The 27,194-nt window shown below is 39.5% G+C and overlaps 2 protein-coding genes and 1 long non-coding RNA gene across 3 annotated transcripts; 1 reads left to right on the forward strand and 2 right to left on the reverse strand.

The window, feature by feature from the left end:
* Positions 1-2,256, reverse strand: LOC119826329. The gene is made up of 2 exons (XR_005287398.1): positions 1,855-2,256; positions 1-1,609 (listed from the first exon to the last, which is right to left on the reverse strand). It is a non-coding gene; the product is annotated as an uncharacterized LOC119826329 (long non-coding RNA).
* On the forward strand, positions 2,249-6,539 carry Rbis (ribosomal biogenesis factor). The gene is made up of 4 exons (XM_038347555.1): positions 2,249-2,393; positions 3,663-3,779; positions 6,060-6,176; positions 6,430-6,539. Exons 2-4 carry the CDS (start codon positions 3,666-3,668, stop codon positions 6,490-6,492), a joined length of 294 nt encoding a protein of 97 aa, XP_038203483.1. The 5' UTR covers positions 2,249-2,393; positions 3,663-3,665; the 3' UTR covers positions 6,493-6,539.
* On the reverse strand, positions 6,007-27,194 carry E2f5 (E2F transcription factor 5). The gene is made up of 8 exons (XM_038347553.1): positions 27,000-27,194; positions 19,013-19,122; positions 12,972-13,133; positions 11,248-11,291; positions 10,231-10,295; positions 9,088-9,355; positions 7,636-7,680; positions 6,007-7,211 (listed from the first exon to the last, which is right to left on the reverse strand). Exons 1-8 carry the CDS (start codon positions 27,192-27,194, stop codon positions 7,102-7,104), a joined length of 999 nt encoding a protein of 332 aa, XP_038203481.1. The 3' UTR covers positions 6,007-7,101.

The raw sequence follows: 27,194 nt of genomic DNA on the forward strand, positions 1-27,194 counted from the left end.
TGCATTGCAATATGATTTTATTCATTTCCAAGATTGCCAGTAAAAGTTCAGGCCAGCCAGGTGGTGTGGTGTATGCCTCTAATCCCAACAAGTGAGGAGACCAAATCAGTAAGCCGGAAATTTGAGCAAACCCTGGTAATATGATCTTTGTAAATGTTTTTTAAAGGCTTTCAAAAGTCACCATGCATGCTTTTTCTATACTTAACAGATTATATAGTTCACAGAATAAAATGGCATTTGTAAAGTTAACATGTGCTTTATCTTTATCAAAGTAATCTCTTATTCTTGTTTTAGACTTCACTAACTCTATACAATAATTCTGTGAAGTAAGAAGGTGAGTCCAAACTCTTTTGGGTACAAAAAATAAAGAGATCCAAGTTAGGTCTGGTCTCTCCAATGTAATCTTTTACCTCTGATAATTGAGAAGAGGAAGATTGTTCTAGCCATTAATGGATCCAGGAAATCAAACGAGATCATGAATTCTCCGGTTATACTACCAGTTGTATTACCAGACCATTTTTCAAACACCTAGTTGTTTTCCCTTCATGGCACCTTCATTTTCTTCCCAGTTTCTAAATGAGATGGTCAGTGGTTTGAAGCCCCAGTTTTGCGGTATTCCAAGGAAACATCATTAAGTCCAAATGGCAATATTTCCTCTGGCTCTAGTTGGGAAGGCCTTAGAGAAGGACTTCATTATCTGGCTAGGACCACTTGATGTAACAGAAAGGAATACTGAGAAAAAAATAATGTCTGAAAGGGACAATAGCCTTCTACAAAGGAGGCACAGGGAGTATTGTTGGATATAAAAAATAAAACAGAAACTAATGTCTTTTTGTCTTGTAGAAGGCTTTTGTTTTCACTTGTATAAACTATGCTATTTCCTTGGTCCTTCGTAGATATAGCCTTATATCGCAATTTTAGAGTAAAAGCTACCCTCCACAGATTTTACCACCTTAATGACATTCTTTTGCATATATTGCTTTGTCTTGTACAAACTTGTCAATGATTTCACATTTAAAAAACATAATTATGTCTCTCTTCTTTGTATCAGTATTTATAACTCTGGTTTTGCAAAATTTAATGTTTTTCTATAGTTTTGCTTTAGTTTTGACGTCATCCCCACAACCACACAATGCAGACTTTTATTTTCTTTTTTTGCCTTGCTTGGGACAAGAAAGCTCTGATCCAAGGACATTATCACGTATGTGAGCTTCACAGGTATTTAGAATTTTCCTTCATTTTAACGTACTTTAGAAGTGGATCTTCAGAAAGAATAAAAAATAAATAAATGTGTGTTTAACAGGCAATTATGTTTCCTTACGGAATTCCTTTTCTGTGACGGGTATAATATAATGATTCGTTGCAGCTGAGTTGATACAAGCAGATGAAGGACTGATTAGGTGCATAGAGGACTTGAGAGGATGCCAGCTGTGGTGGACCCTTAGAAGTGGTTCTGCTCTGGGCCTCAGTGGTGCCCTCACTTGCAGAAGGCAGTTGTATCACTGCTTTATTTTGGTGCAGAGCAACCAGTAGTCAGAATGCTTCTAAGATACAAAATTTACATATAAATGCCAGCATTTCATTCATTTGAAAACTTTCCCCGTGACGTCTGGAAAACAAGTAGAAACATGTGGAAACAATTATGTGACTAGTTTCTTGAAAAATGTGAATAGATTTTTCTGAAATGCGCTTATGTGAAACGAGCAGACGCACAAAGACGGAAGGTAAAGGGGCTTCTCCTGAGTTTTCTCAAAGGTTTCTAATGAATTCATTTTGCACAATATATTATTGAGAAAGATATCTTGTAAGAAATTTTCTTTTTGGAACAATAAAGAACGTGAAAAGAATGCGAACCTTTTCTTCAGTGTCGCAGCGCCACTTGCCGGACATCCAAGAGCCCGCAGCCGGCTGGTGACCCCGAGTTTCTCAGGCGCGACTGCCCGACTTCGGCTTTGTCTGACTCGCCCTGGCTCGCATCCTGGTCAAATGCCGGTGAGACTAGCGATGGGGCTCTCACGGTACGTGGAACCTCACTGCTATGAGGCCTCACCCCAGGAACCAGCTCAAATCTGGGAAAAAGGTCGACCGCGGTCCGTCAAACACAGCTCCGTACACAACCGACGCCTCCACCTCCCCCACGGCTCCGGGTTCCCGTCCCGGGCGGCCCCTCAAGGGGCGGGGCTATCGCTGAGGGCGGAGCGTGAAGGGCTGGGCTGAGGGGAACGAGGACTGTACGTGTGGGAGTGGCCCCGCTCTGCGTGGCCCTTGCAGTGGGCGGGGTTACGGCTGGAAAGCCTCACGCCGGCGGCGGGAGCTTCCTGTGTTTGTGAGTGGCGTCACTGGGAACCTGAGCGGCCGCGTGGAATTTGGGGGTTTGGTGAGACGCCTACGAGGTTTGTCCGCGGCTGGGGTGAAAGCTTTGGGCCGGGCTGCTGCGGCGCCGACGGCTCTGTTCTGCCTCCTCCGCAGATGCCTGTTCCTCAGGGCTGTGGGCCGAAACCGTGCGGCCACCCCTTGGCAGGCTCCTGTGATTTGACTGTGTCTTCAGTTAGGTTGTTACTGTGCTCGAACTGTTTCTAGCATAGGAAACTTATCTAGTCATTCGAGTGTGTTACACCTTTACACCTGTGTATGCTTTATGCTGCTTTGTGTTATATCTAATTATCGATTATTACTTCAGACTTACTGATTAGTAAATCAGTTTAGCTTTTTATCTACTGTTTACTCCTGTAATAATATATTTTCTGTTTCTGTGTGTGTATGTATGTACGTACGTACGTATTGATTTTTCGAGACAGGGTTTCTTTATGTAACCCTGGCTGCAGGCTGGCCTGGAATTTAAAGAGATCCGCCTGCCCCTTCCTCCAGAGAGCTGGGATTAAAGGTGTGCACTAGCACAAACCTTTTGTGTGTGTGTGCGCGCGCGCGCGTTTGCGAACAAACAAGACAAACCCTAAAACTTTGGCAAACTCTTTGCACCATTTTTTAATCTGTAAAATGGGAATAATAGTACTTACCAAAAGGGTTGTGGTGAAGAAAACTGAGTTAAATCACATAAAACATAAGTCCGGTGACTATATATAGTAAAAGCTCAATAAATATTAAATATTAGTATTTAAAAAATTCTTTACATGAATTCTTAAACAGATTTGGCAGAAACTTCTAAGAAATTATGGCTTGAATCCGCATTTAGCCTGAGCGAAGAAAACAAGGCTTCAGTGTAAAAAACATTTGTATATAAATTATCAGGGAAATTGTTGGAAGGCATATGAGGGAGGTAGGAAGTACAAGATTGAGGAATATTTTTGATGGGGCATGAGAGAGAAGAAAGTAAAAGGGGAGAAGAAAACTAGTATTCAGTACCTAATATAGTAATAGGAACCAGGATAGTATATTAGTGTGTGAACTCGTAGAGTTTTGTTTATGTTTGTTGACAGTACCAAATTCAGTCAGTAAATACTAACTGGGTGTCTCAGGCCTGGTGCTGGGGATACAGAAAGATTGAGATATATGTGCCTCAGTTGTACCACAAAATGTCTAGGAGTGCATGACATGGGATTTATGTAGCAATTTTTAAAATAATAAGAACTAAGATGGTCTTAAAAATTTGTTATTTGTGCCTCAAAATATAAGCAGTTTGACTGAATCCTTTTCTTTTCTAGACAATGGCCAAGAACAAATTAAAAGGGCAGAAGTCCAGGAATGTATTTCATATAGCCAGCCAAAAAACCTTCAAGGCTAAAAACAAGGCAAAACCAGTTACTACTAACCTTAAGAAGGTGAGTATTTAAGTAGTCTGTCTGACTTTATTGTTTATAAAGTGGACTTAGAAACTAGTGAATAGGTCTTGTTACTTAAACCAGAAATTCTTAGCTTTTCTTACTAGGTAAGATTATTTTTCAAATATTAAGATAACCTTCTTTTAAAATATAAATTTAAGGGAGGATGTTAAAAACCACCACCAACAAAACATTAACAGAAGTCACTGTTAAAACAGTATGGAGGACAGTTCTTACTAGTTCACTCTGAAGTGGATTTGAGATTCTACTAGCAGAGATTTACAGTGTCCAGCAGCAGCTTCGTAACTAGTATCTTAGCCTATCAAATGGAGCCAGGCTGTGGTGCTGCCTGTGTTTTAATCCCAGTACTCAGGAGGCAGAGGCAGGTGAATTTCTGAGTTTGAGGCCAATGAGCAAGTTCTAGGACAACCAAGGCTACACAGAGAACATTGTCTTGAAACTCTCTTCCCCCATCAAAACCTATAAAATGAAAAATACAAAAAGTGCTAGAGAGATGGATTAGCAATTAAGAGCATTTACTGCGTTTGCAGAGGACCAAGGTTGAGTTCCAAGTATTCCATGGGGGCTCACAATTTACTAACTCGAGTTCTAGGGGATCTGATAACCTTTGTTGGTCTCTGTGCCTCCCTGTATGCACATGGTGCTCATAACTTATGCAGGTGCACACAGATACACATAAAAAAATTGGTAAATTTTTATACTTCAAAAATTTTTTTCATGATTGTTTTCATGATTAAGTAGATTGTGTAGTGTTTCCTAACTTAAATAGTAAGTGATCCAGCTGTCTAGGATGTAATAGTTGTTATAAAGGTTCATTAAAAGCTGGCTTTTATCTCTCAGGGACTGGAATACATTTTCTAAAGGATATTTGTGATTTCATAATTATAAAGGAAGTAAAGTTGGGTAAGACAGGAGTTTGGAGTGAGTTTTCCACAGGGTTTTCTTTGTAGTTGCAAAGACCTGCATGAAAAAGAGCTAATACTAAAGTAGGAAACCTGACAGCAGCATGTTCATAGTCTATTTGAGGAATATTACTATATTGAGCCTTAAGGCACTAGAACTTTTACATAAGCTGATAGGATCAGAGAAAGTAGGTAGCCTACTTGGAGTTAGTATCAAATAATTTCTTCAGAAAAGTGGCTTTATTAAATTTTATTTAAATGCGATTGAAATTTGTGACAGTGAATTTAATGAAGCCAGTCAGCTAGTTATGACTTCAGTCAGCTTAAGATCTGGACTCAGATTGGGTCAACTGTATTTAGCCAGGTTACCGAGCAAAGTTTGTCAAAGTATGAGAAAAAGAAAAGCATATAAAGGATTGATAGTATGGAATCCATGCTAATAAAGGGATAAGGTAGACTGTGAGGATTGAAAAAAGGGTTTTTAGTGAACTTTATTGTGACTTGAAAAAGTGGAGTGTAAGAAATGTCTTGTAGAAGCAGAGGGTCCATTGTTAGATCCCACAGAGCAAGGCCTTGAGAGGAAAAGGCCATTGACTAGATATATTGAACTCACTAAACAGTGATTCCATATACAGAGTGATCAGAGTCTATGAACTCCTGACAAAGTAGCAGATAATTGTGGTATTTCTGGGTGACAATAAGGAAGTATTGGTGTTCTCATGAAGAATGTGGTACAGAGGCTTTGAAGGAGAGATCCTGGTAGCAGCTTTGAATACACCATTTCTTCTCTTTGCTCAGACTCGAGGGCTAGTGCACATAGGAAACAAGTGTCCAGAAAAGGGCTCAAGAGTTGTTTATTCAAAAGGACTGAAAGTATCTGATCCAGGTTTCTTGCTTTATTAATGATGATAGTTAAATGCCATAGCCAGGACTGGTCACATAAAAATCTAGAAGTCTGTGTGTTCCATCTGGTACTTCTATGTGGGCCTGCAGACTCTGGAAGAGGCATCAGATCCTCTAGGAATGGGATAGAGGCACTTGTGGGGCCACATAATGCGGCTGCTGAAATCAGCTCCAGAGCACAGATTTTGATCTGTCTTAAGCATGAGGAAAATCCATATAATTGATGTTTTTAAAAATCCAAACTTTCTGACTAAATTTCCTAAAAAGCCAACGGTAGTTTTTGTGTGAATTATCAGTTTGGTAGAGCCAAGAGTTTATAGACTTTTTAAAAAGTTTTTTCAGTTGTGTGTCTGTGCCACATGCATGACGGGTAGGAACGGGAGAGGGTGTTTGAGAAGACATTTAGACAGCTCAGTACTTTAATAGTTATGAGAGTATAATTTTTTTTTAACAGATAAACATTATGAATGATGAAAAAGTCAACAGAATGAACAGAGCTTTTGTAAACATACAGAAAGAACTCGCAAGCTTTTCAAAAAGCCTTTCTCTGAAATCTATGCAGAAGGAGCTGGTAAGTAGAAATTAGTCTCATAACAGATATTGAAGGCTAACACACTTGAAGTGTAAGCATTTTTTTTTACCTGGCATTTTGGTGTATATAGCATTTTTTAGGCCATACATGAAGTCTGAATATAGAATTTACTTTATTTCCAAAGGTAAACTAGAAGAATTAAACTAGGTAGCAGCTTGTATTCAAGGTGGTTTAGTTTGATTTTGTTTAAACTTTAGCTTTTGTTTTAACTTTTTTCCCTTTGATTCCTCAGAAGCACCATGAAAATGAACCAGCTAATGTTGATGAAGCAACCAGACTAATGGCTCAATTGTAACACAGTGACACTCCCTCAAAGATCAATAAATGGAATGCTTTATACAACTTTGTTTTAATCTTGTTAATGTACAGGCATTGGCACATTTTAAAAACAAACTACATAAACAGATCTTTCCTATACTCTAGGAAAGTAGAATGTCACAAGTCAGCAAACTGATAGACTTAAAGTGCTAAAACAGAAGGCACTTCACAAAATCTCTTCACTCAATAGTGATGCCCTTCACTTTGTATGTGGCAGTGAATGTCTGAAGGACACATAGATATAACTTTGTGGCAGTAAAAATATAAAGACAAATAAAATCTGGGCAATGTTTTGGTGTGGTGACCTGAAGTCTGCCTTAACTTTTCTCTCAGGAGAAGCTACAGCAGAATTTAGCTTTGAAAGAAATTGAATATAATCACTGGAGGGGCATGCTGGTAGACAGTTAATCATCCCCCTGAAGCAGTCAGAGCCCTTTGAAGTTTTGTGAAGTAAATGTTAGTGAAGAATATTTCATACTTAGTGAACTAAAATGGTATTACATTCATAATTTTAAATACTTAGGTTATTAAGAATTCTACAATGTTACAGTTAGAGGTAGATAACAGTCCCAAGTTTCCATGGAATCTAATAATTTAGTATCTGAACATCAAACAAATCACAAACTCCTTCATTGTCATCTAAGTTAAAGTTGTAGTCATCTGCTGGAGTAGGAGAAAGCCGTAAGAGAGGAAACACTGCAAAAAAAGGAAAAGACTCATTGTTATAGTTGGTTTCTACATGGGTTATGATTAACATAAATTTCTCACAATTCTGAATCAAAAACTTACACAAAATCCCAGAGAAATGATTAGCTAGCATACTATACATAACAGATTTTTAATGATTATTTCATACATTTCATATGACATTATGGCCAATGTTAGAAACAGTTCAGGTGGGCAGCTTGAAATTACTTGATTGTTACATACTATTCATTACTCCTGTGCCAGTATGTGAATAGTTTTCAATGAAAGTGGTTAAGTATTCCTTTTGGGTTCTTTCCATAAAAATGCAAGTAAATATGAATTTTAAAAGATGCCTACTATAATCTTGAGTCACATGGCATTTACACTTTGGGATAGTGAGGTATATCCAGTAGTAAAATCTTCAACTACTTACCATCAGAAGACATCAGTTCATCAATGATGTCTCCACTAATAGACCCTGTTGAAAACACAAATATGATAGAGGCAATTACATTTCAATAGTGGTAGTCACATCACTAGTTTGATTGGCAGAATCAAATTAAAAGTACCACCACATTTTGGGAAGGCAGTTTCATGAGAAACTACTTTTCTTGGAATGCCTTTAAACTTGCAAACTGAAGATACAGAGAAAAAGACCCCATTCTTCTAAAACAGTCCGTAAAGAGTATAATTCGACTTACTCAACAACACTTCATTTCTCCTGTTCATTTTTATCTCCATATCTTACACACCAAAACTTACTTGCTTTGCTTAAACAATATTTCTTCAGCTTATTCTCTTTTCTATCCCCCTCAGTGCACCCTATTCTAGTCCTAGGTTGTCTCAGCTGTGGAAACTGCAAACATCTCATCTTGAATCTCTGAAGCTTCCTAGTCACCCTCATAGTTACCACTGCACAACTAATGTCTACTTTCCCTCATACAAAGCTGGTTTATTAGCTAGTATTTTCATCTGATATTTCCAACCTCTAATGTGTCCCCAAGTGACTCACTATACCAAATGGTACTCAGAAATTTTTTTAAAATGTTCTTTGGAAGCCAAGGTACCGACTGGGTTTAATCTAAAGCATATACAATTTATTTACTTCATATATTCTAATTAAATTGGAATTAATTAGTACTTTCTTCAACTCTATACTTTCTCTTGTGCAGCTCTTCAGCTATAGTATATAAACTTAGAGAGAAGCAAGATGTATGAATGTAACACAAAGCTAAAACCAACCCATGTCCAATTAAACTCTAGTTTCACTGTTATTGATTGTGAAATTTAGGATTAGAAGCAATATCCCATTAGCAAACAATACAATATTATATAACACAGCTTTTAATATCTGTAGTGACTTCTGTTATTTTTTCAGAAACAAAAGTTCTATATAGTCTAAACATTGTTACTGATTAGATATTCCTGTAATGTGCATATACACATATATGCATACAAATATGTATCTCATATGACACTATGGCTAATAGCTAATATTAATAGATCAGTGATTCAGGTGGATAGCTTGAAATTGCTTGTGGCAGGAATATGTACAAAATTGTTGATCATGACATACTGTTCAATTCTGCGCCAGTGTGTGAAGTTTTCAGTAAAAGTGGTTAAGTATTCCTTATGGGTTCTTTCCCTCAAAATGCATATACATATGCATATACACATACATATTATGTCTAACAATATAGAAAGACAGGGTCTGCTTCAAAATCTTCCTTATAATAACTATTCTAGTGCTAGGTTTATAGACTACAGAGAACACTAAATTAAAACATCAAATACGCTTATTTTGCCTCAGATAAAAGCTCTTATGTATTTCATATAGTATTCATATTTTCACCTGAAATTTTTAGATCAAAGGGTTTCTACCAACCTGAAGATATTTCTGTAGCTGGTATCTGCTGGAAACTCTGGCTTCTTTCAGAAACTTGCTGCTCGGGCAGGTTCTGAGCAGCCATGGTGGATTTCTGTGGAGTCCCTGATGTTGAGGACTGGGAGGAAGACTGTGTGAGGTCATCAGGTGGGGGGACAGGAAAAACCATCGGCTTGGATGAACTGGACTCTTTGTTTATAAGCAGCACATGGATAGGTCCTGAGTGACTCTTTAAATTTATCTGGTATTTCTTTTGTCCATTCTGACCCTTTAAAGTCATTAGGCATAAACAAATGAGTATAATCATTGCTAGTTAACATAAAAAATTAAAACAAAGACAGGCAAAGTCATTAGGATCTAACAACTAAACTCACATGACAAAGTTACTAGGTTGCAACACTGGAGAAAAGACCCAAGTAGAATGTAGTATTAAAGTCTCTAAGCCACTTGCCCCTAAAAGGTAAGCTGTGCTAAAATGGTATCATCAAACAGGTAGTTGTTGCATTCTAAACAATCAATTTGTCCCGTTTTTCTCTCCTTCCCTGCCCCACTTTTTCCTTTTGCTTTCTTTTCACTTGTTTCCCACCCCTCCCTCTCATCTTTACTTGACAGATTCACTGTGTAGTCCAGTTTGGTTTTAAACTCAGTTTCTATAGCACCATCCATTTCACTGTCTGTAATGTTACTTAGTTGTGCTCAGTAATGTTGTACAAAGTCCACATGCACAAACTCCAATCTTCTGGAGTAAGCTACTATGGCTGTGGTTATCTAAACATCCTGTTTAAATCTTCAAGTTTCAGAAACCAAAACTTTTCCACCCATTAATCAAAAGACAACTGGACTTGACTTCCTACATAGATACAAAATTCTTCCGGCAATTTGTTTCTTAAAGGTTTAAAATACAATAATGTAAATTCCTAAATACTGTGAGAATAGGGGAGAAGTATATAGTCATTCAGCTACTTTTACCAAAGTTGAAGGCACCCAAAATTTAGGTGTCAGTGCTTTCAGATATGTATCTTAATACCAATAATTCAAAAGTGTCCATACACTATTTGTTCTTGTTTAGCTCAAGAAAATACATTTGCCTCTCTTGAGACAACAGAATTATTTTTTCACTTGTATAAAAGCTATGCTACATACCATTTCTGGAATAGGTACTTCGAGCTGTGTACCAGAAGGAGCCTGAATGGCCAACAGTGTATCACCTGGCAAAATAAAATAAAATGATAAATACTTAACTGTAGGAATGCAATGCCATAGTTCAAAGGACGTGGTGAGAATGAGAGAAAAGTCAAAAAAGTGTGGATTTACTACCAGGCTACCAGGTGTGCTGGTGCATGCATGTTTTTAATCCCAGCATTTGGGAGGTGAAGGCAGAATAATTAAGAATTCCAGGCTAACCTTTGTTACACAGTCAGTTCTAGGCCAGTTCTTGGCTCACTTGAAAATCTATAAGAAATTAAAATAAAAAAGCAGGTAGAGGTGTAACTCAGCTGGCAGAGTGCCTGCCTACTAAAATGCCCTGGGGTCTATCCCAAACACTGCAAAAATCAGCAGTGATGGCAATATGCCTATAACCCAGAACCAAAGAGGAAGAGGCAGGAGTGATCAGAAGGTCATACTTAACTATATAGTGAGTAAGGCCTCACTATGAAACAGATTCACCTAACTTTCCTCAAAAGTTCCCTGGGTTCCACCTGTGACTAGTACCTGCTATACAGTTTCATGAAACAACGCTTATGTTTCAAGTTCCTATGCTCCTGGGACCTTGAAAAGTTGCCAAATCCTGCTTATTTAAGTTCCTCATCCCTTGGCTCCTGTGCCCTCCCACACATAAAGTAAAAGCTGTGAAAACGGTTACTGCCATGAAAACAGATAGGTAAGCAGCCTGTCAACGCACGACTACAGAGAAAGACAACATGCACAACTCCTGAAAATACTGACAGGCTGAGTGTATGGGGGGAATTGTGAGAAACTACAGTCAACAGGTTGTTCAAAGGAAGAATGCAGTGGCTCATGCCTTTAATCCTAGCACTTGGGAGGAACAGATAGGTGGATGTCTAAATCAGAGGACAGCCAGGGCTACACAAAGAAACCCTGTCTCTAGAAACCAAATAAACAAATGGAAGAATGTAAGAAAAGGCTAACAGTACTCACCATTAAAGCAATTGCAGATGTCTTCGTGAGTTACATAAGAAAACGTACTGTCATAAGAGTTAAGGAACAACATTTCTATCAACGCCTATACACCTGTTAATAAACCTGAAGTCCAAATTGAAATTGAATGAATGAAGGCACTATAACATGGGCAGACAAAAAGTGCAAGTCCTTAGAAAGACAATCGAAGTCTGTAGGCAGATTTCTACATGTTGTTTTAATAAGTAGCCACCCTCGTTTGTGACATCTGAGGACTTTTGGGTTATGATGCAAAATGGTACATATACTAGGGGTGTGTGTGCATGGAGATGGGAAAGAGCATCATCACTGTGAGTGAAGAGCGGCCATACAGGCTGCTTCTTTTTTGAGTTGCATGGCCATAGAAAGAGAGGCAAACAATATATATTACACTCATAGCTCCTAAAGACAGAAGTGTCACAGACCATATGGAAAACAGAGCAGTGAGTTTAGAAGGTAGGCGAAAGCATTAGTCCAGAATCTTTGTTTGGGCCTTCATATGAAAAGTAAGGAAGGGAAGGAGAAACAGAAACACTTCAGAATTGGTTAGTTTGAATAATTTTGACAACTATTTCCTATAGGATCCCAGGTTGCCTTTTCCTGGTCCTGGGATGATAAAGTAGAAGGAATATTGCCTCCTGGGTGTATAGGCCAGATGCATGGTCTAAGACTACAACTTCACTCCTGGCTAAGCCTTTGCCATTTCTAAGAATTGGTTAAATGCAGGGCACCCTTTTCCCAGACAGATATATTTTCAACACATCAAAATTACCACTATTTAAGTTATACAGTATATGTATAGTCGTAGTTTAGATACTTGTAAATGACCAAAATCTTGTTAAGCTATATAAAGCAGGGCAACAAATTTTAGATCACTTAAATGGTTTCCAAAGCTTCGGTTTCCATGGGATACAGCCTGAATATTCCCATTGTTCTCACATGATTATGGAGCTCTAACAAGACAATATGATGAATATATTATATACATTACCAAACTATTTCTGTGAGGTGTGTGTGAGGGTTAACTGCAAAGAAAGACAAACACAAGAGATTTCCAAGGTTTCTAAGCATAGACAGTGGTGTAAAAGGAACATAGCCTGCAGCATTAATATCCCTTTATGTAGTAGGAGAAACCAATCTTGGGTTAGTATTAGGAAGAAGCATCAAAAACTGTAAACTCATGACACTCCTTAAAAAATTAGTTTTTCAAAACTGAAAGCTAGAACCGGACATAATTATTTAAAGTACCTTATATACTTAGCAATAATATTCAGACCCCTGTACTAAGCTACAATACTGCATCCTGCCAGTCATATGCTGAGAGAACATGTATCTTTTCCCCTCAGTACAAGAATGTTAATACCATACAACTTAAAATGATAGTATTTTTTTTTTTTTTTTTTTTTTTTTGGTTTTTCGAGACAGGGTTTCTCTGCAGCTTTTTTAGAGCCTGTCCTGGAACTAGCTCTTGTAGACCAGGCTGGCCTCGAACTCACAGAGATCCGCCTGCCTCTGCCTCCCGAGTGCTGGGATTAAAGGCGTGCGCCACCACCGCCCGGCAAATGATAGTATTTTTAAAATACCAGTCTGTTATATTTACTTATAAAACTTAATTGCTTAAGCACCAGATAACTGATTTGAGTACTAAAAATGTACACAAATATACATTTTGTGCTATATGACGAATAACTTACTCAGAAGGATATCTGTTATTAATGGAGTCTTCCATCACATTTTTGATGCTTTGTTGTAGCCACAGTTTCTGCTGGTCGAGTTCTCTTTCTTTCAATTCTAGATCTTCAATTTCAGCTTTAAGAAATCTTAATCTATCTATAACTTCTTTAGTATTACAGCCAGCGCCTACACCCCTTAAATGCATGAGAATAATACAGGATCAGACGCCCATTTAATAGCATTTAATTTTTATAGTAATAAAATTGACATAGGATAATCAAATGCATTTACATTCTTCTGAAAACCACACATTAAAATCCTTACAAAATTTAAACATCAAAGCTCTAAACGTACTTGCTTAGAAAATCTGAAAGGGGACTGTAGAGATGACTCACAACAGTTAAAGGTTGTTCTTTCAGAGGACCCGGGATTCAATTCCCAGCACCCACATAGCAGCTAACAACTGTCTGTCACTCTAGTTTCGAGGAATCTGCATCCTCACACAGACATAGATGCAGTCAAAATACCAAATGCACATAAGTAAATCTTAAAAACAAAAAACTTTTGAATAATACAAAAAAAGCTTCTGTTCACTATAAATGGAGAAATCAAAATATTCCAGGATAAAAACAAATTTAAACAATACGTAGCCACAAATCCAGCCTTACAGAAAGTAATAGAAGGAAATTCACAAACAAAGGAGTCCAGCATTGCCCAAAATAACTCAGACATCTAGCGACCCTTCACCAGCACATCGCAAAGAAAGGAAACACACAATCTCTACTACCAAATAAAAAATGACAACCGGAGTTAACATCCACTGGTCATTAATATCACTTAATATCAATGGATTCAATTCACCTATAAAAAGGCACAGGCTAAGAGATTGGATATGAAAACAGGATCCAACATTCTGTTGTTTACAAGAAACACACCTCAACCACAAAGACAGACATCTACTCAGAGTAAAGGGTTGGGAAAAGGTTTATCAAGCAAATGAACCTAAGAAACAAGCTGGTGTGGCCATACTAATTTCTAACAAAGTTGACTTCAAACTAAAATCAATCAGAAGAGATGGAAAGGGACACTTTATACTCATTACAGGAAAAATCTATCAGAATGAAGTCTCAATCCTGAATATCTATGCCCCTAATACAAAAGCACCCACTTATATAAAAGAAATATTACTAGAACTCAAGGCAGCCATCAAACCAAACACACTGATAGTTGGAGACTTCAACACTCCTCTTTCACCAATGGACAGGTCAATTCGACAGAAACCTAACAGAGAATTAAGAGACTTAATAGAGGTAATGAACCAAATGGACTTAACAGACATCTATAGAACATTCCACCCAAATAGGAAAGAATATACCTTCTTCTCTGCGGCTCATGGACCTTTTCGAAAATTGACCACATACTCGGTAACAAAGCAGACTTCCACAGTTACAAAAACATATTAGTAACCACCTGCATCTTATCGGATCACCATGGATTAAAATTTGAATTCAACAACAATGCTACCCCCAGAAAGCCTACAAACTCATGGAAACTGAACAGTCAACTACTGAAACACAGCTGGGTCAAGGAAGAAATAAAGAAAGAAATTAAAGTTCTTGAATTTAATGAAAATAAAGACACAACATACTCAAACTTATGGGACACTATGAAAGCAGTGCTAAGAGGAAAATTCATAGCACTAAGTGCCCACTTTAAAAAAAAAAAAAACGGAGAAAGCACACATTGGAGACTTAACAGCACACCTGAAAGCTTTAGAAAAGAAAGAAGCAGACTCACCTAGGAGGAGTAGAAGACTGGAAATTATCAAACTGAGGGCAGAAATCAACAAAATAGAAACACAGAAAACAATCCAAAGAATCAATGAAACAAAAAGCTGGTTCTTGGAGAAAATCAACAAGATTGACAAACTCCTAGCCAAACTAATCAAACGGCAGAGAGAGAACACACAAATTAATAAGATCAGAAATGAAAAAGGGGACATAACCACAGACACAGAGGAAATTCAGAGAATCATTAGATCTTACTACAAAAGCCTGTATGCCACAAAATTGGAAAATGTAAAAGAAATGGACACTTTTTTTAGGTAAGTACCATATACCAAAGTTAAACCAGGATCAGGTAAATGCTCTAAATAGTCCTGTAGTAGCGAAGAATTGGAAACTGTTATCGGAAACCTCCCTACCAAAGAGCCCAGGACCTGATGGGTTCAATGCAGAATTCTACCAGAACTTCCAAGAAGATCTAATACCTATACTCCTTAAGGTATTTCATAATATAGAAACAGAAGAGTCATTGCCAAATTCCTTTTATGAAGCTACAATTACCCTGATACCTAAACCACACAAAGACTCAACCAAGAAAGAGAATTACAGGCCAATCTCACTCATGAACATCGATGCAAAAATTCTCAATAAAATACTGGCAAACAGAATCCAAGAACACATTAGAAAAATTATCCACTATGATCAAGTAGGCTTCATCCCAGAGATGCAGGGCTGGTTCAACATATGAAAATCTATCAATGTAATCCATCATATAAACAAACTGAAGGATAAAAACCATATGATCATCTCATTAGATGCAGAAGAAGTATTTGACAAAATTCAGCACCCCTTTATGATAAAGGTCTCGGAGAGATTAGGGATACAGGGGTCATTCCTAAATATAATAAAGGCTATTTACAGCAAGCCGACAGCTAACATCAAATTAAATGGAGAGAAACTCATGGCCATCCCACTAAATTCAGGAACACGACAAGGCTGTCCACTCTCTCCTTATCTCTTCAACATACTGCTTGAAGTTCTAGCAATAGCAATAAGACAAAACAAGGGGATCAAGGGGATTCGAATTGGAAAGGAAGAAGTTAAACTTTCGTTATTTGCAGATGATATGATAGTGTACATAAGCGACCCGAAAAACTCCACCAAAGAACTCCTACAGCTGATAAACTCCTTTAGTATCGTGGCAGGATACAAGATCAACTCCAAAAAAATCAGTTGCCCTCCTATATACAAAGGATAAGGAAGCAGAGAAAGAAATCAAAGAAGCGTCAACTTTCACGATAGCCACAAATAGCATAAAATATCTTGGGGTAATTCTAACCAAGGAAGTGAAAGACCTATTTGACAAGAACTTTAAGTCTTTGAAGAAAGAAATTGAAGAGGATACCAGAAAATGGAAGGATCTCCCTTGTTCTTGGATTGGGAGGATCAACATAGTAAAAATGGCAACACTACCAAAGGCAATCTATACATTTAATGCAATTCCCTTAAAGATCCCATCAAAATTCTTCACAGATCTTGAGAGGACAATAATCAACTTTATATAGAAGAACAAGAAACCCAGGATAGCCAAAACAATCTTATACAATAAAGGAACTTCTGGAGGCATTACCATCCCTGACTTCAAACTCTATTACAGAGCTACAGTATTGAAAACAGCTTGGTATTGGCATAAAAATAGAGAAGTCGACCAATGGAATCGAATAGAAGACCCAGATCTTAACCCTCAAACCTATGAACACCTGATTTTTGATAAAGGAGCTAAAAGCACACAATGGAAGAAAGCAAGCATCTTCAACAAATGGTGCTGGCATAACTGGATGTCAACCTGTAGAAGAATGAAAGTAGATCTGTGTCTATCACCATGCACAAAACTCAAGTCCAAATGGATTAAAGACCTCAATATAAATCTGACCACACTGAACCTGATAGAAGAGAAAGTGGGGAGTAGCCTGCAATACATGGGCACAGGAGACCACTTTCTATGTATAAAACCCCAGTAGCACAGACAATAAGAGCCACAATGAATACATGGGACTGCCTGAAACCAAGAAGCTTCAGTAAAGTAAAGGACACTGTCATTAAGACAAAAAGGCAACCCACTGAATGGGAGAAGATTTTCACCAACCCCACATCAAACAAAGGTCTGATTTCCAAAATATATAAAGAACTCAAGAAACTAGACATTAAAACTCTAAATAACCCAATTAAAAATTGGGTACTGAACTGAACATTGAATTGTCAACAGAAGAATTTCAAATGGCCAAAAGACACTTAAGGACATGTTCAACTTCCTTAGTTAGCTATCAGGGAAATGCAAATCAAAACAACTTTGAGTTACCATCTTACACCTGTCAGAATGGCTAAAATCAAAAACACCTATGATAACCTATGCTGGAGAGGATGTGGAGTAAGGGGAACACTCATCCATTGCTGGTGGGAATGCAAACTTGTGCAACTGCTTTGGAAAGCAGTGTGGAGGTTTCTCAAGAAATTTGGGATCAACCTACCCTAGGACCCAGCAATCCCACTCTTGGGAATTTACCCAAGAGATGCCCAATCATATTACAAAAGCATTTGTTCAACTATGTTTATAGCAGCATTATTTGTAATAGCCAGAACCTGGAAACAACCTAGATGCCCTTCAGTGGAAGAATGGATGAAGAAAGTGTGGAATATATACATATTAGAGTACTACTCGGCAGTAAAAAACAATGACATCTTGAATTTTGCATGCAAATGGATGGAAATAGAAAACACCATCCTGAGTGAGGCAACCCAGGCCCAAAAAGATGAACATGGGATGTACTCACTCATAATTGGTTTCTAGCCATAAATAAAGGACATTGAGCCTATAATTCGTAAAAAATCCTAGAGAAGCTATATCAGAAGGTGAACCCAAAGAAAAACATATAGTTATCCTCCTGGATACTGGAAGTAGACAAGATTGCCGGACAAAAAATGGGAACATGGGAGTGGAGTGGGATGGGGGGAGGGGGGATGGGGAGAGAAAAGTGTGAAGTGGAGGATGGGAAGAGCTTGGGGGAATAGGATGGTTGGGATATAGGAAGGGTGGATATGGGAACAAGGAATTATATATCTTAGTTAAGGGAGCCATTCTAGGGTTGGCAGAGACTTGACTCTAGAGGGGTTCCCAGGTGTCCAGGAAGACGCCCCCAGCTAGGTCCTTGGGCAGCTGAGGAGAGGGTGCCTGAAATGTCCAGATCCTATTGCCATACTCATGAATATCTTGCATATCACCATAGAACCTTCACCTGGCAGTGGATGGAGAAAATGACAGAGCCCCACATAGGAGCACTGGACTGAGCTTCCAAGGTCCTGATGAGGAGCAAAAGGAGGGAGATCATGAGCAAGGAAGTCAGGACCGTGAGGAGTGCGTTTACCCATTGAGAAGGTGGGACAGAGCTAACGGAAGACCACCAAGTCCAGTTGGAATGGGACTGATGGAACAGGGGACCAAACCGGACTCTCTGAATGTGGCTGACGGTGGAGGAGGACTGAGAAACCAAGGACAACGGCAATGAACATGAACTCTACAGCATGGATGGGCTCACTGTGAGCCTTGTCAGTTTGGTTGCTCACCTTCCTGGACTTAGGGGGAGCTGGGAGGACCTTGGACTTATCATAGTGAAGGGAACCCTGATGGCTCTTTGTCTTGGAGAGGGGTGGAGTGGGGGTATGGGTGGAAGGGAGGGGAGGGAAGAGGAAGGAGGAGGGGAGGAGATGGAAATCTTTAATAAAAAAATGAGAAAAAAAATTAATGACAAGAAATATGTTCTGGAAATTCTAAGCATATGCTAGAATGCCTTTTTAACACCTGGAAGGCCAAGCTAGTCACTGAGGGGCCAAATTCACATCAAAGCTAAACAGTCTCCTGTTGTACACTGAGGTGCTAGTGAAGATAACTCAACAGTTAGTCTCCTGATGTACACTGAGGTGCTAGTGAAGATAACTATATCTGGTTTGGGGGCAGAATTCTAACAAAACAAAAGACTAAGGCCAAAGAAAGTATTCTAAAAACAGAATGTACTTGTCAGAAGCACATAGTCATTTCATAGCTAATACATGAAACAGTGGAGTTAGCAAGGAAGCATCCAACACATAATGGACAGATAGGCAAGACCAGAGAGTCTTTCCTGGGGACAGAAGTCTGATGTGATTAGCCGGCTAAAACTGAACATTTGTGAAAAAGAAAGCTCTGATGTTCATTTTCTACCTAGTATTGGTTTTGGGTAGGGTTTGTGACTTACTTCCACTGGATACTATTCTTTGATTTTTTTTCAATTAGATCAATTCCTTCTAAGACATTGGTGATATCATATATTCTTCTCTTTTGTCTTACAGCCAAAGTATCTGCAGCCTGTTTAGGACAAAAAGAACAAAGAAAGTACCATGTATATATAAAGCCAGAGAGAGAGGTGACTGTCCCAAATATGACCCACTCAGTCTCTTGAGAACATTAACTAGATATATTTGAAGCATTTCCCAGACTTTGCAAATACCAGAAAAATTATTCCATCTAAACAGTAGAAGATATTAAAGAAAAAAACAATACTGTCTGTCACAACATAAGCCGTATCTCTAATAAAACAACATGGTAGTAATTTTTGTCACCTCAAAGACTAAGCTGAGGAGGAATTGTTAAGTCTTTCACTTCCTATAAGAATCTCATCAAAAGACAGCCTTACTCTTTATGTATCTGAGCCTTTTGGCAATTAAGGAATAAAGGGAGTCAGCATTATATGCACAAATTGTAAATTTGTTTAATAATGATTTGCGTTTTAAAAGCTTTATTGCATGGATGAATTTTCAACCCCAACACTATTAAATCAACAAGAAATAAAAATCTTAAAACATAGCAGTGTTTCTAGCAATTATTATTTTTTTTAAAAAGCATGGTGGTTTCTTTCCTACAATGTAAGAGAAACACAAACACTATCATCATGAACCCGAATGAACATTATGAAGACTGAGGAATTCCTGTGATCAGCTCCCCGCTAACAAAGAACTTCAAAAAAGAGGTTACCCAATAGCTCCGTTTTCAGAGTCAACAGCCTAAATCAGTAATGTAGGGTCCCACTATACAATTCATTGTACTAATGAAACAGTAGTTAAATGGCCCTCCTGACAATTTCCAGCACATATTCTATATTAACAAATTTGATTTAGCAGCCTAAGACATGTTTACCAGCTCTTGCAGGTCATCACTACTTGTTTGAATCAATCACTTATCTTAATTAGGGTTTCTACTGTTGTGATAAGACACCATCATGAAAAGCAATGGGAGGAAATAAGGAAAGGGTTTATTTGACTTATATGTCCCAATCACAGTCAATCATTTACATACATACATACATACATACATACATACATACATACATACATACATACCCTATTCAGAGTTGACCACTTGCCACTGGACAACCAATTGGATTGCTCTTCCCTAGGGAGAACCACTTCTCTTGCTCCCAACTTTCCTCACTTGCCTAGAGTTCTTTGTGTGGGGCTGAGGCCTCATTGCTTTTCCCTGTCCATTCTGGCATATTTGTTGGTGTCCTCCTTGTTCAGCTCATGAGTGAGCATTCCTGTAGGCGAGACTCTATGGGTGTGGTTTCTGGTAGCACTAAGAGAGAGACAACAGACCTTCTGGGCCATTGTGAAGGTATCAGCTTTTAATTCCAGTGACATGGAAAGCCACTAGGCAGTTTTGAGCACAGGGATAATTAGACTTCATACTTCAAAATGTCTTCTCTGTTTGCTATTAGAAGAGTCTTAGTGAGAAGAAAAACAGAAGAAAGGAAATCAATGTGAATGGCATGTCCTACCATGATGATAATGGACTGAACCTCTGAACTGTTTTTCTCTGTAAGAGCTGCCACAGGCTGAGAGGTGGTGGTGCACGCCTTTAATAGCAGCACTTAGGAAGCAGAAGCAAGCAGATCTCTGTGAGTTTGAGGCCAGCCTGGTCTACAAAGTAAGCTCCCAGTCCAGGCTGTTACACAGTCAAACTCTGGAAAACCCAAAACAAACAAAGGAATTGCCACGGGCTCTCTTCACATCAATAGAAACCCTAAGACATGGCTCTTTATGCTGATCTATTTCCTTAATTTAATCATTACTGAATTTCACACACAGCTCATTATAATTTACATGTAAAATGCTTGATTTTAACCTGTAGTAATTAGGGTAACAGGACTTTACAGATGTTATCTAATGTAAAGATCACAATAACTCAGCAAAGCCCATAAAACTAAATAATAGGGTAAAATTTTACATTAGTCCTATATTCAAAAAATAAAATCGTGACAAAACATTTTATACAACTTAGAAGCCTAAATCATTTGGGCTTATGAATTCAGTATATGCTCGACTTAACAGGTGACTTAAGTAAAACTTCATTATAGGTTTCTAAGAGGTTGATAATGGCAGAAAAGCAGAAATTTTAATTTCCACTTATTTGCTTACTGAAAATAAAAATATATATATAGATAAAACTTAAGTCTATATTTATGAAGATAATATCTCATAAAATGATGTTTAAACATATATAGATCCTCCTGAAAATTGGAAGTAGACAAGAACGCCAGGCAAAAGTTGGAAGCATGGGGACAGCGGGGGGGGGGGGGGGGGGGGGGAGAGGTAGAGGGAAAAGAGAGGGGAGAAGGGGAGGATTGGGGAGAGCTTGGGGGAATGGGATGGTTGAGATGGAGGAAGTACGGATATGGGAGCAGGAAAGGAGACACCTTAATTGAGGGAGCCATTTTGGGGTTGGCAAGAGGCTTGGCTCTGGAGGGGTTCCCAGGAGACCACAGGGATGTCCCCAGCTAGGACGTTGGGCAGTCGAGGAGAGGGTGCCTGAACTGGCCTTGTCTCATAGTCAGACTGATGACTATCTTGAATATCACCATAGCACCTTCGTCTGGCGATGGATGGAGATAGAGACCCACATAGGACCACTGGACTGAGCACCCAAAGTCCAGTTGAAGAACAGAAGGAGGGAGAATATGAGCAATGAAGTCAGGACCACGAGGGGTTGGTTCACCCACTGAGACAGTGTGCTTGAACTAATGGGGGAGCTCACCAACTCCAGCTGGACTGGGACTGAATGAGCACGGGATCAAACTGGACTCTTTGAATGTGGCTGACAATTGGGACAGACTGAGGGGCCAATAATAATGGCACTGGGATTTGTCTCTATTGTATGTACTGGCTTTTGGGGATCCTATTCTCTTTGGATGCATACTTTCCTAAGCCTGGAATGGGGGGAGGGAGCTTGGACTTCCCACAAGGCAGGGTACCTTGCCCTCTCTTAGGACTGAAGGGAGTTGGGGGGAAGGGTGTGTGGGGGAGTGGGAAGGAAGTGGGTGGAGGGGAGGAAGTGGGAATTTTGATTGGTATTATTTATAAAGTAATAAAAAAAAGAAATAAAAAAAGAGAAAAATGGTGTTTAAAGCATCAAACTGTAGGGACTGAAGAAATGGCCTCGCTGTTAAGAAGAGCACTTGTTGCTCTTCCAGAGGATCTGGGCTTGGTTCCTAACACCACCCACATGGAGGCTCACAAGCATGTGGAACTCCAGTTCCAAGGAACCAACGCCTCTTTCGACTTCCACTGGCACTGCAAGCAGGTGGTACACATAGATACACACGAGGCAAAACAACAGTACAAATAAATAAATCTAAAAAGGAAATGAAAGAGTAATCCAAAAACTATGACGACAGCACTTGCCAAATCTGTGTAGATCCCTAGGTGAAATCCCTAGCACAAAAAAGAGATGTTAAAAATGCTATGAACCTGGGAAGGAAGGGGAGTACTTAAGGTGAGAGCAAAAGCATTCTGTTTCTAATGGGCGTTGTTAAGTTGGGAGCATAGACCCCAGCCCCTTGCATCTAACCCAGCTTCCAGGCTGGAGCATTTGTATTGGTCTGGACTCCATATCCCAGCAGGCCAGGTTCTGACCCCTCCCTGGGGGGTAGGTCAGGACCACTCCCAAGATTGTTTAAGAGAACTCCCAAAAGAGGAATGCCTGGTCTCTTTTTCTTCCTCCTGATGGTCGGTTCGCGGCCCCTCGGGGCTACCCGAGAGTGCTGACCTCCCATTAAACCTGGATATCCCTTACTTTGGCTTGTTTTGATTTGGCTTGATAGGGAATTTGCCTGGGCAGAGAGCTCGTGTTAGGAAAATATTCCTAACAGGCTTGTAGGGGCCGTAAATCAACAAGGAAATGAAATACCAAGAAACGCTGACTCTAAGAGCAGAAGGGCCCCTCCAGCAGCACCATTCATTTACACAGTAAGCGTTTCAATTTGCATCACTGCTCTGCCCCAAAGAAACTGCACCTAAGAATACCCTCTGTGTTTGCCTACTCTGACTGCTACTGTACTATTTTGAATATTTTTCTGATGCTATTTTTAATCAACTCTTTATAAGCTTTTTTAAAAAAAAATTTCTTTTCTTACACAAGTCACCAAAGAATAATCAAGGAGAAAAAAGATATTGGATAGTGTCTATATAACTAGGAAAACCATAGTGATCCTCTGAAATCTCTAAATTGAAATCTGCCTGCGCCCATTAATTGTACAGTTTGAAAATCCTTTTATATAATTATTATTTTGGCTGGCATACAAAGGTTTGGTTGGTACACTGAGACATGTCATTATATTTAATCTGTTCTTAGTTGACACCGCGTCCTACTGCCCTCTCTCATCTCTCATTTCTTCCCCTCCTGCTTTGTTCTAATATGTTCTATTCTATGTGTGAACTGTCCTGCTGGTTCTGTGTATCCAAATTTGCTGTCACAAGGACACTGATGAGATTTAATTAGGGTACACCTTGATAATGTCATTTAACTCAGCCTTCTTTTTATGAAAGTTCCCTCAAATGTAGTTCCATATTAATGAATGGGATGGGAGCACTGAGAGTTTTGACAAGTTTTGACTATTCAGCCTACAACCTCATTATCAATTACAGAATTTTTGTTCTATACTGCCATATCTTCTGGCAAGCATTCTCCTGCTTTGTTTCTAAGAATTTGAGTACTCTTAAATACTTCAAATAAAAATCATACAACAGGGTCTGGAGAGATGGATCAGCACTTAATGTAAGAGTACTGGCTGCTCTTCCAGAGTACCTATGTTTAGTTCCATGGAATGGCTCTCACCTCACCTGTAACTCCAATTTCAGGGAATCAGATGCCTTTTACTGTCATCTGCAGGCTCCACACACACATGTAGTACAGACATACATGCAGGCAAAACACTCATACACATAAGATAAAAATTAAGGAAAAGGATTATACAGCATTTGTCTGTTTACTAAGTATAAAGTCCTCAAGGATCACCTCCGCTGCACATGTCAGAATTTCTTTCTAAAGCAGAAAGCCCCTCATTGGGCCTGTGTATCCCAATTATTATCCATTGAAAGACATCTGAGTTACCCATCTTTTGACTATTGGAGTAACACTGACACGAACATAGATTCTACAAATACATCCCACTTTCAATTCTGCAGGCATAGCATATATCCAGGAGTGATGTTGTCCAGAGAAACCTCAAGCAAGCATCGAACTCTTGAAATGCTTCATGCATACCTCCCTATGTCAACTACTTCAGAAACCTTGTTACCTACCAGAGCCTGTGGTTGAATTATGTCTCGTCTAGGGTATATCAGTTAGGTCATTTGTTACGTATGTGTCTGGATCTGGGAGAGAATGCACCAATACTTAGGTGTCATTCAGGTAATTGTAACTTAGGTAGTCATAATACACAACATACAAAATCCAGATTATGTTTACAAAGATCAAGATGGCACAAAGACGTTAAATAAAATATAGAAACTCCATCTGTAGAGTACAGTGAAAAGGAATTTTCAGAACACCTACCCACACTCTTGTTCAGTTACTAAGCTACAGAAAAAGAAAACATCAGTTTAATCTATCTCTACAGAATCTGCCATCAGTGCCCTCCTGTGCAGACAGATGCCCATTGCCTACTGTAAAATGGATGCAATTTTTCTTTCCAGAAAGATTCACAGAGACACATGAAAACTTAAGTTTATTTTTAAGGACTACTAGAAAGGCAGTACAGCACAGAAATTAAGCCTAGCTTCTAATGCTCACTCTCATTTGGCAGACCTAACCCAGAGCTTCCCTAAGTTTGTGTATCAGGCTCACACTGGAGCAGGACCATTTACACAGTCCTCAATATTTTACAGTCACTCAGGATACTTGATGGGAAAGTTAGTATATTTTTATATTTGTGATCTTTCACAAAATTGAATTCTTTTATTAATTAAAAAATTAGATGCAAAGCCTGTATCAATAGCTTATACAGAAAAATGTTCTTTCCTTAGAGTTAGAATAAAAAATAATAAAGAACGTGTTTTAAATTTTTCAGACAGAAATTTAGTATCAGTACAAGACCATCTTCAATACATATTGTTAAGATATCTCAATGATATTCATGATGTACTATGAGAAACATCACTAGGAATGCCTCACTGTAAGTTGTCCTGTATATTTTTTATGTGTTTATAAACATGAAATGTATGTATAAATAAAATGTTTTTCGACCTAGGAAACAGAATAAAACACACTGGTCTCTATAAATTATTAACCCTTACATCATTACAGGAATCTGTGAATATTCCTTTAGGACAGATCCAAGATAACGGAAATAAGACTCTTGCATATCAAACTGCTATTTGATGCCTGAACCTGCTGCCATCCAGGTGAAGGAAGCCAAATAACCAAATCTGGAAGGGAAGACTTCTTGTTCTGAGTTTTGAGCATGTTTCAGGATAAACCATCAAACCACCATTTTACCCAAAAAGTCCCGGGATTTCCTGACTTTTTTTTTAAATATTGACAGTCACTGGCTACAGCTGAATTTAATTCTGAAGAGCAGATTTCAGTGAGGGTTTGTAACATCAGGGGTTTCTCTGCTGCCCTCCTTACTGCCAGTGAAATTGGAAACCATACCATTTTAATTCATTTCAACCTGAATACCATAGATGCTCGTTATAAGTACTTTTAAGGAGGGGAAAAGATTGAGAGGAAAAGGGGAAGGGGGAGAGAAGGGGAATAAAAGGGGTGAGAAGAGGGGAGGGAGGGAGGGAGGGGGGGAGGGGGGGGGGGAGGGGGGGAGAGAGAGAGAGAGAGAGAGAGAGAGAGAGAGAGAGAGAGAGAATGAATGACAATACAAAGAATTTTCAAAAGTGACCAAAAAAAAAGTTCCAGGAATAATATTTCCAAATAAGAACGGAAGCTTACTGGCATCTACCCCCAAGACAGAGAGGGGGCAATTTCAGAGCCAACAATCCAGTGCCTCCCACTGACCACAAGAGGATGGCACTTAGTAGGAGAGTTCTGGATAGCAAACTTCTCCAGATCGGACGCTTTTTCCATTGCTTGGCCACAGAAGTGAGGATGGTAACGGCTTCAAGCCAGGGAGGTGGCATAGTACTTAGTCCCTGGGTGCTGCGAGTTTTCCCAATACAGCCAGGTAAAGGAGTCACAGAGGCGGTCCCCTGAGATTGTAGACTCCTTAGCAATTTTGTTTGTCTGTTAAAGTATTGGCTCTTTCTTAACCTCAGTATACTGGCTGGATTTTTATTCACATGATCACAAACTCCTTCCCCCCCCCCCCCCCCCCCCCCAGCTATGGAATCCTTCCAAGTCCTGCCAGGAACGGTTAAATCACTGTATGACTGAACAGCTTTTGATGAACGTTTTTTTGAAAAGGCCTGAACCGTAGCAAAGAACGAAGCAAACATTCTCATAAGTTTACTAAGCAATTCCACCGCTTAGTCTGTAAGTCACAAAACTCTCCGTGCGATAGCAAATCTCACATCTAGAAACCAGTAAGATTCCAAATTATGTCAACAAAGCCAATCTCACTTCCTAACTGTCGACAAAGAGTTTCCCCTTCTAAAAACTATTATTTTAGCGGCGAGGTGTGGAAGTTTTCTCGTTTTCCTTTCATTCGGAAGAACTAGCACGAAAGTTCTTCAAACAGAAATAAAGTCCTATAGAGCGGTCCATTAAGGCGTCGGTTTCTAACATCAAACCCACTTTGAGTGAGTCCAGAGCAAAGCGCCAATTCCTGGGTGCTTGGGTCTCGGTAGCCGCTCAGGGTGCTCTTTGTGGGCAGGGCCACGCGCCTACCCGCCGTGGGGCCCCGCATCCTGCACCCCCACCGCTTCCCGGTCGCCCGACGCCACGTCCCCGCCCCCGCTCACCGCTTTGAGATCCAGGACGCCGTCCTGCGCCTCCTGCAGCAAAGACACGAACTTGGTGGTGAGCAGCCCCAGGCTCTTCTCGTGCCGGCTGCTGAGCGCCGCGGTAGGCTGCGAGGACGGCGCCGCAGGCGGCGGCGGCGGCGGCTGGGCCTGCGGCGTGGGCTGGGCAGAGCTCGCGGGCTCCGCCGCCGCCAT

The sequence above is a fragment of the Arvicola amphibius genome, chromosome 11, assembly GCF_903992535.2.
Source record: "Arvicola amphibius chromosome 11, mArvAmp1.2, whole genome shotgun sequence".
Lineage (NCBI taxonomy): Eukaryota > Metazoa > Chordata > Mammalia > Rodentia > Cricetidae > Arvicola > Arvicola amphibius.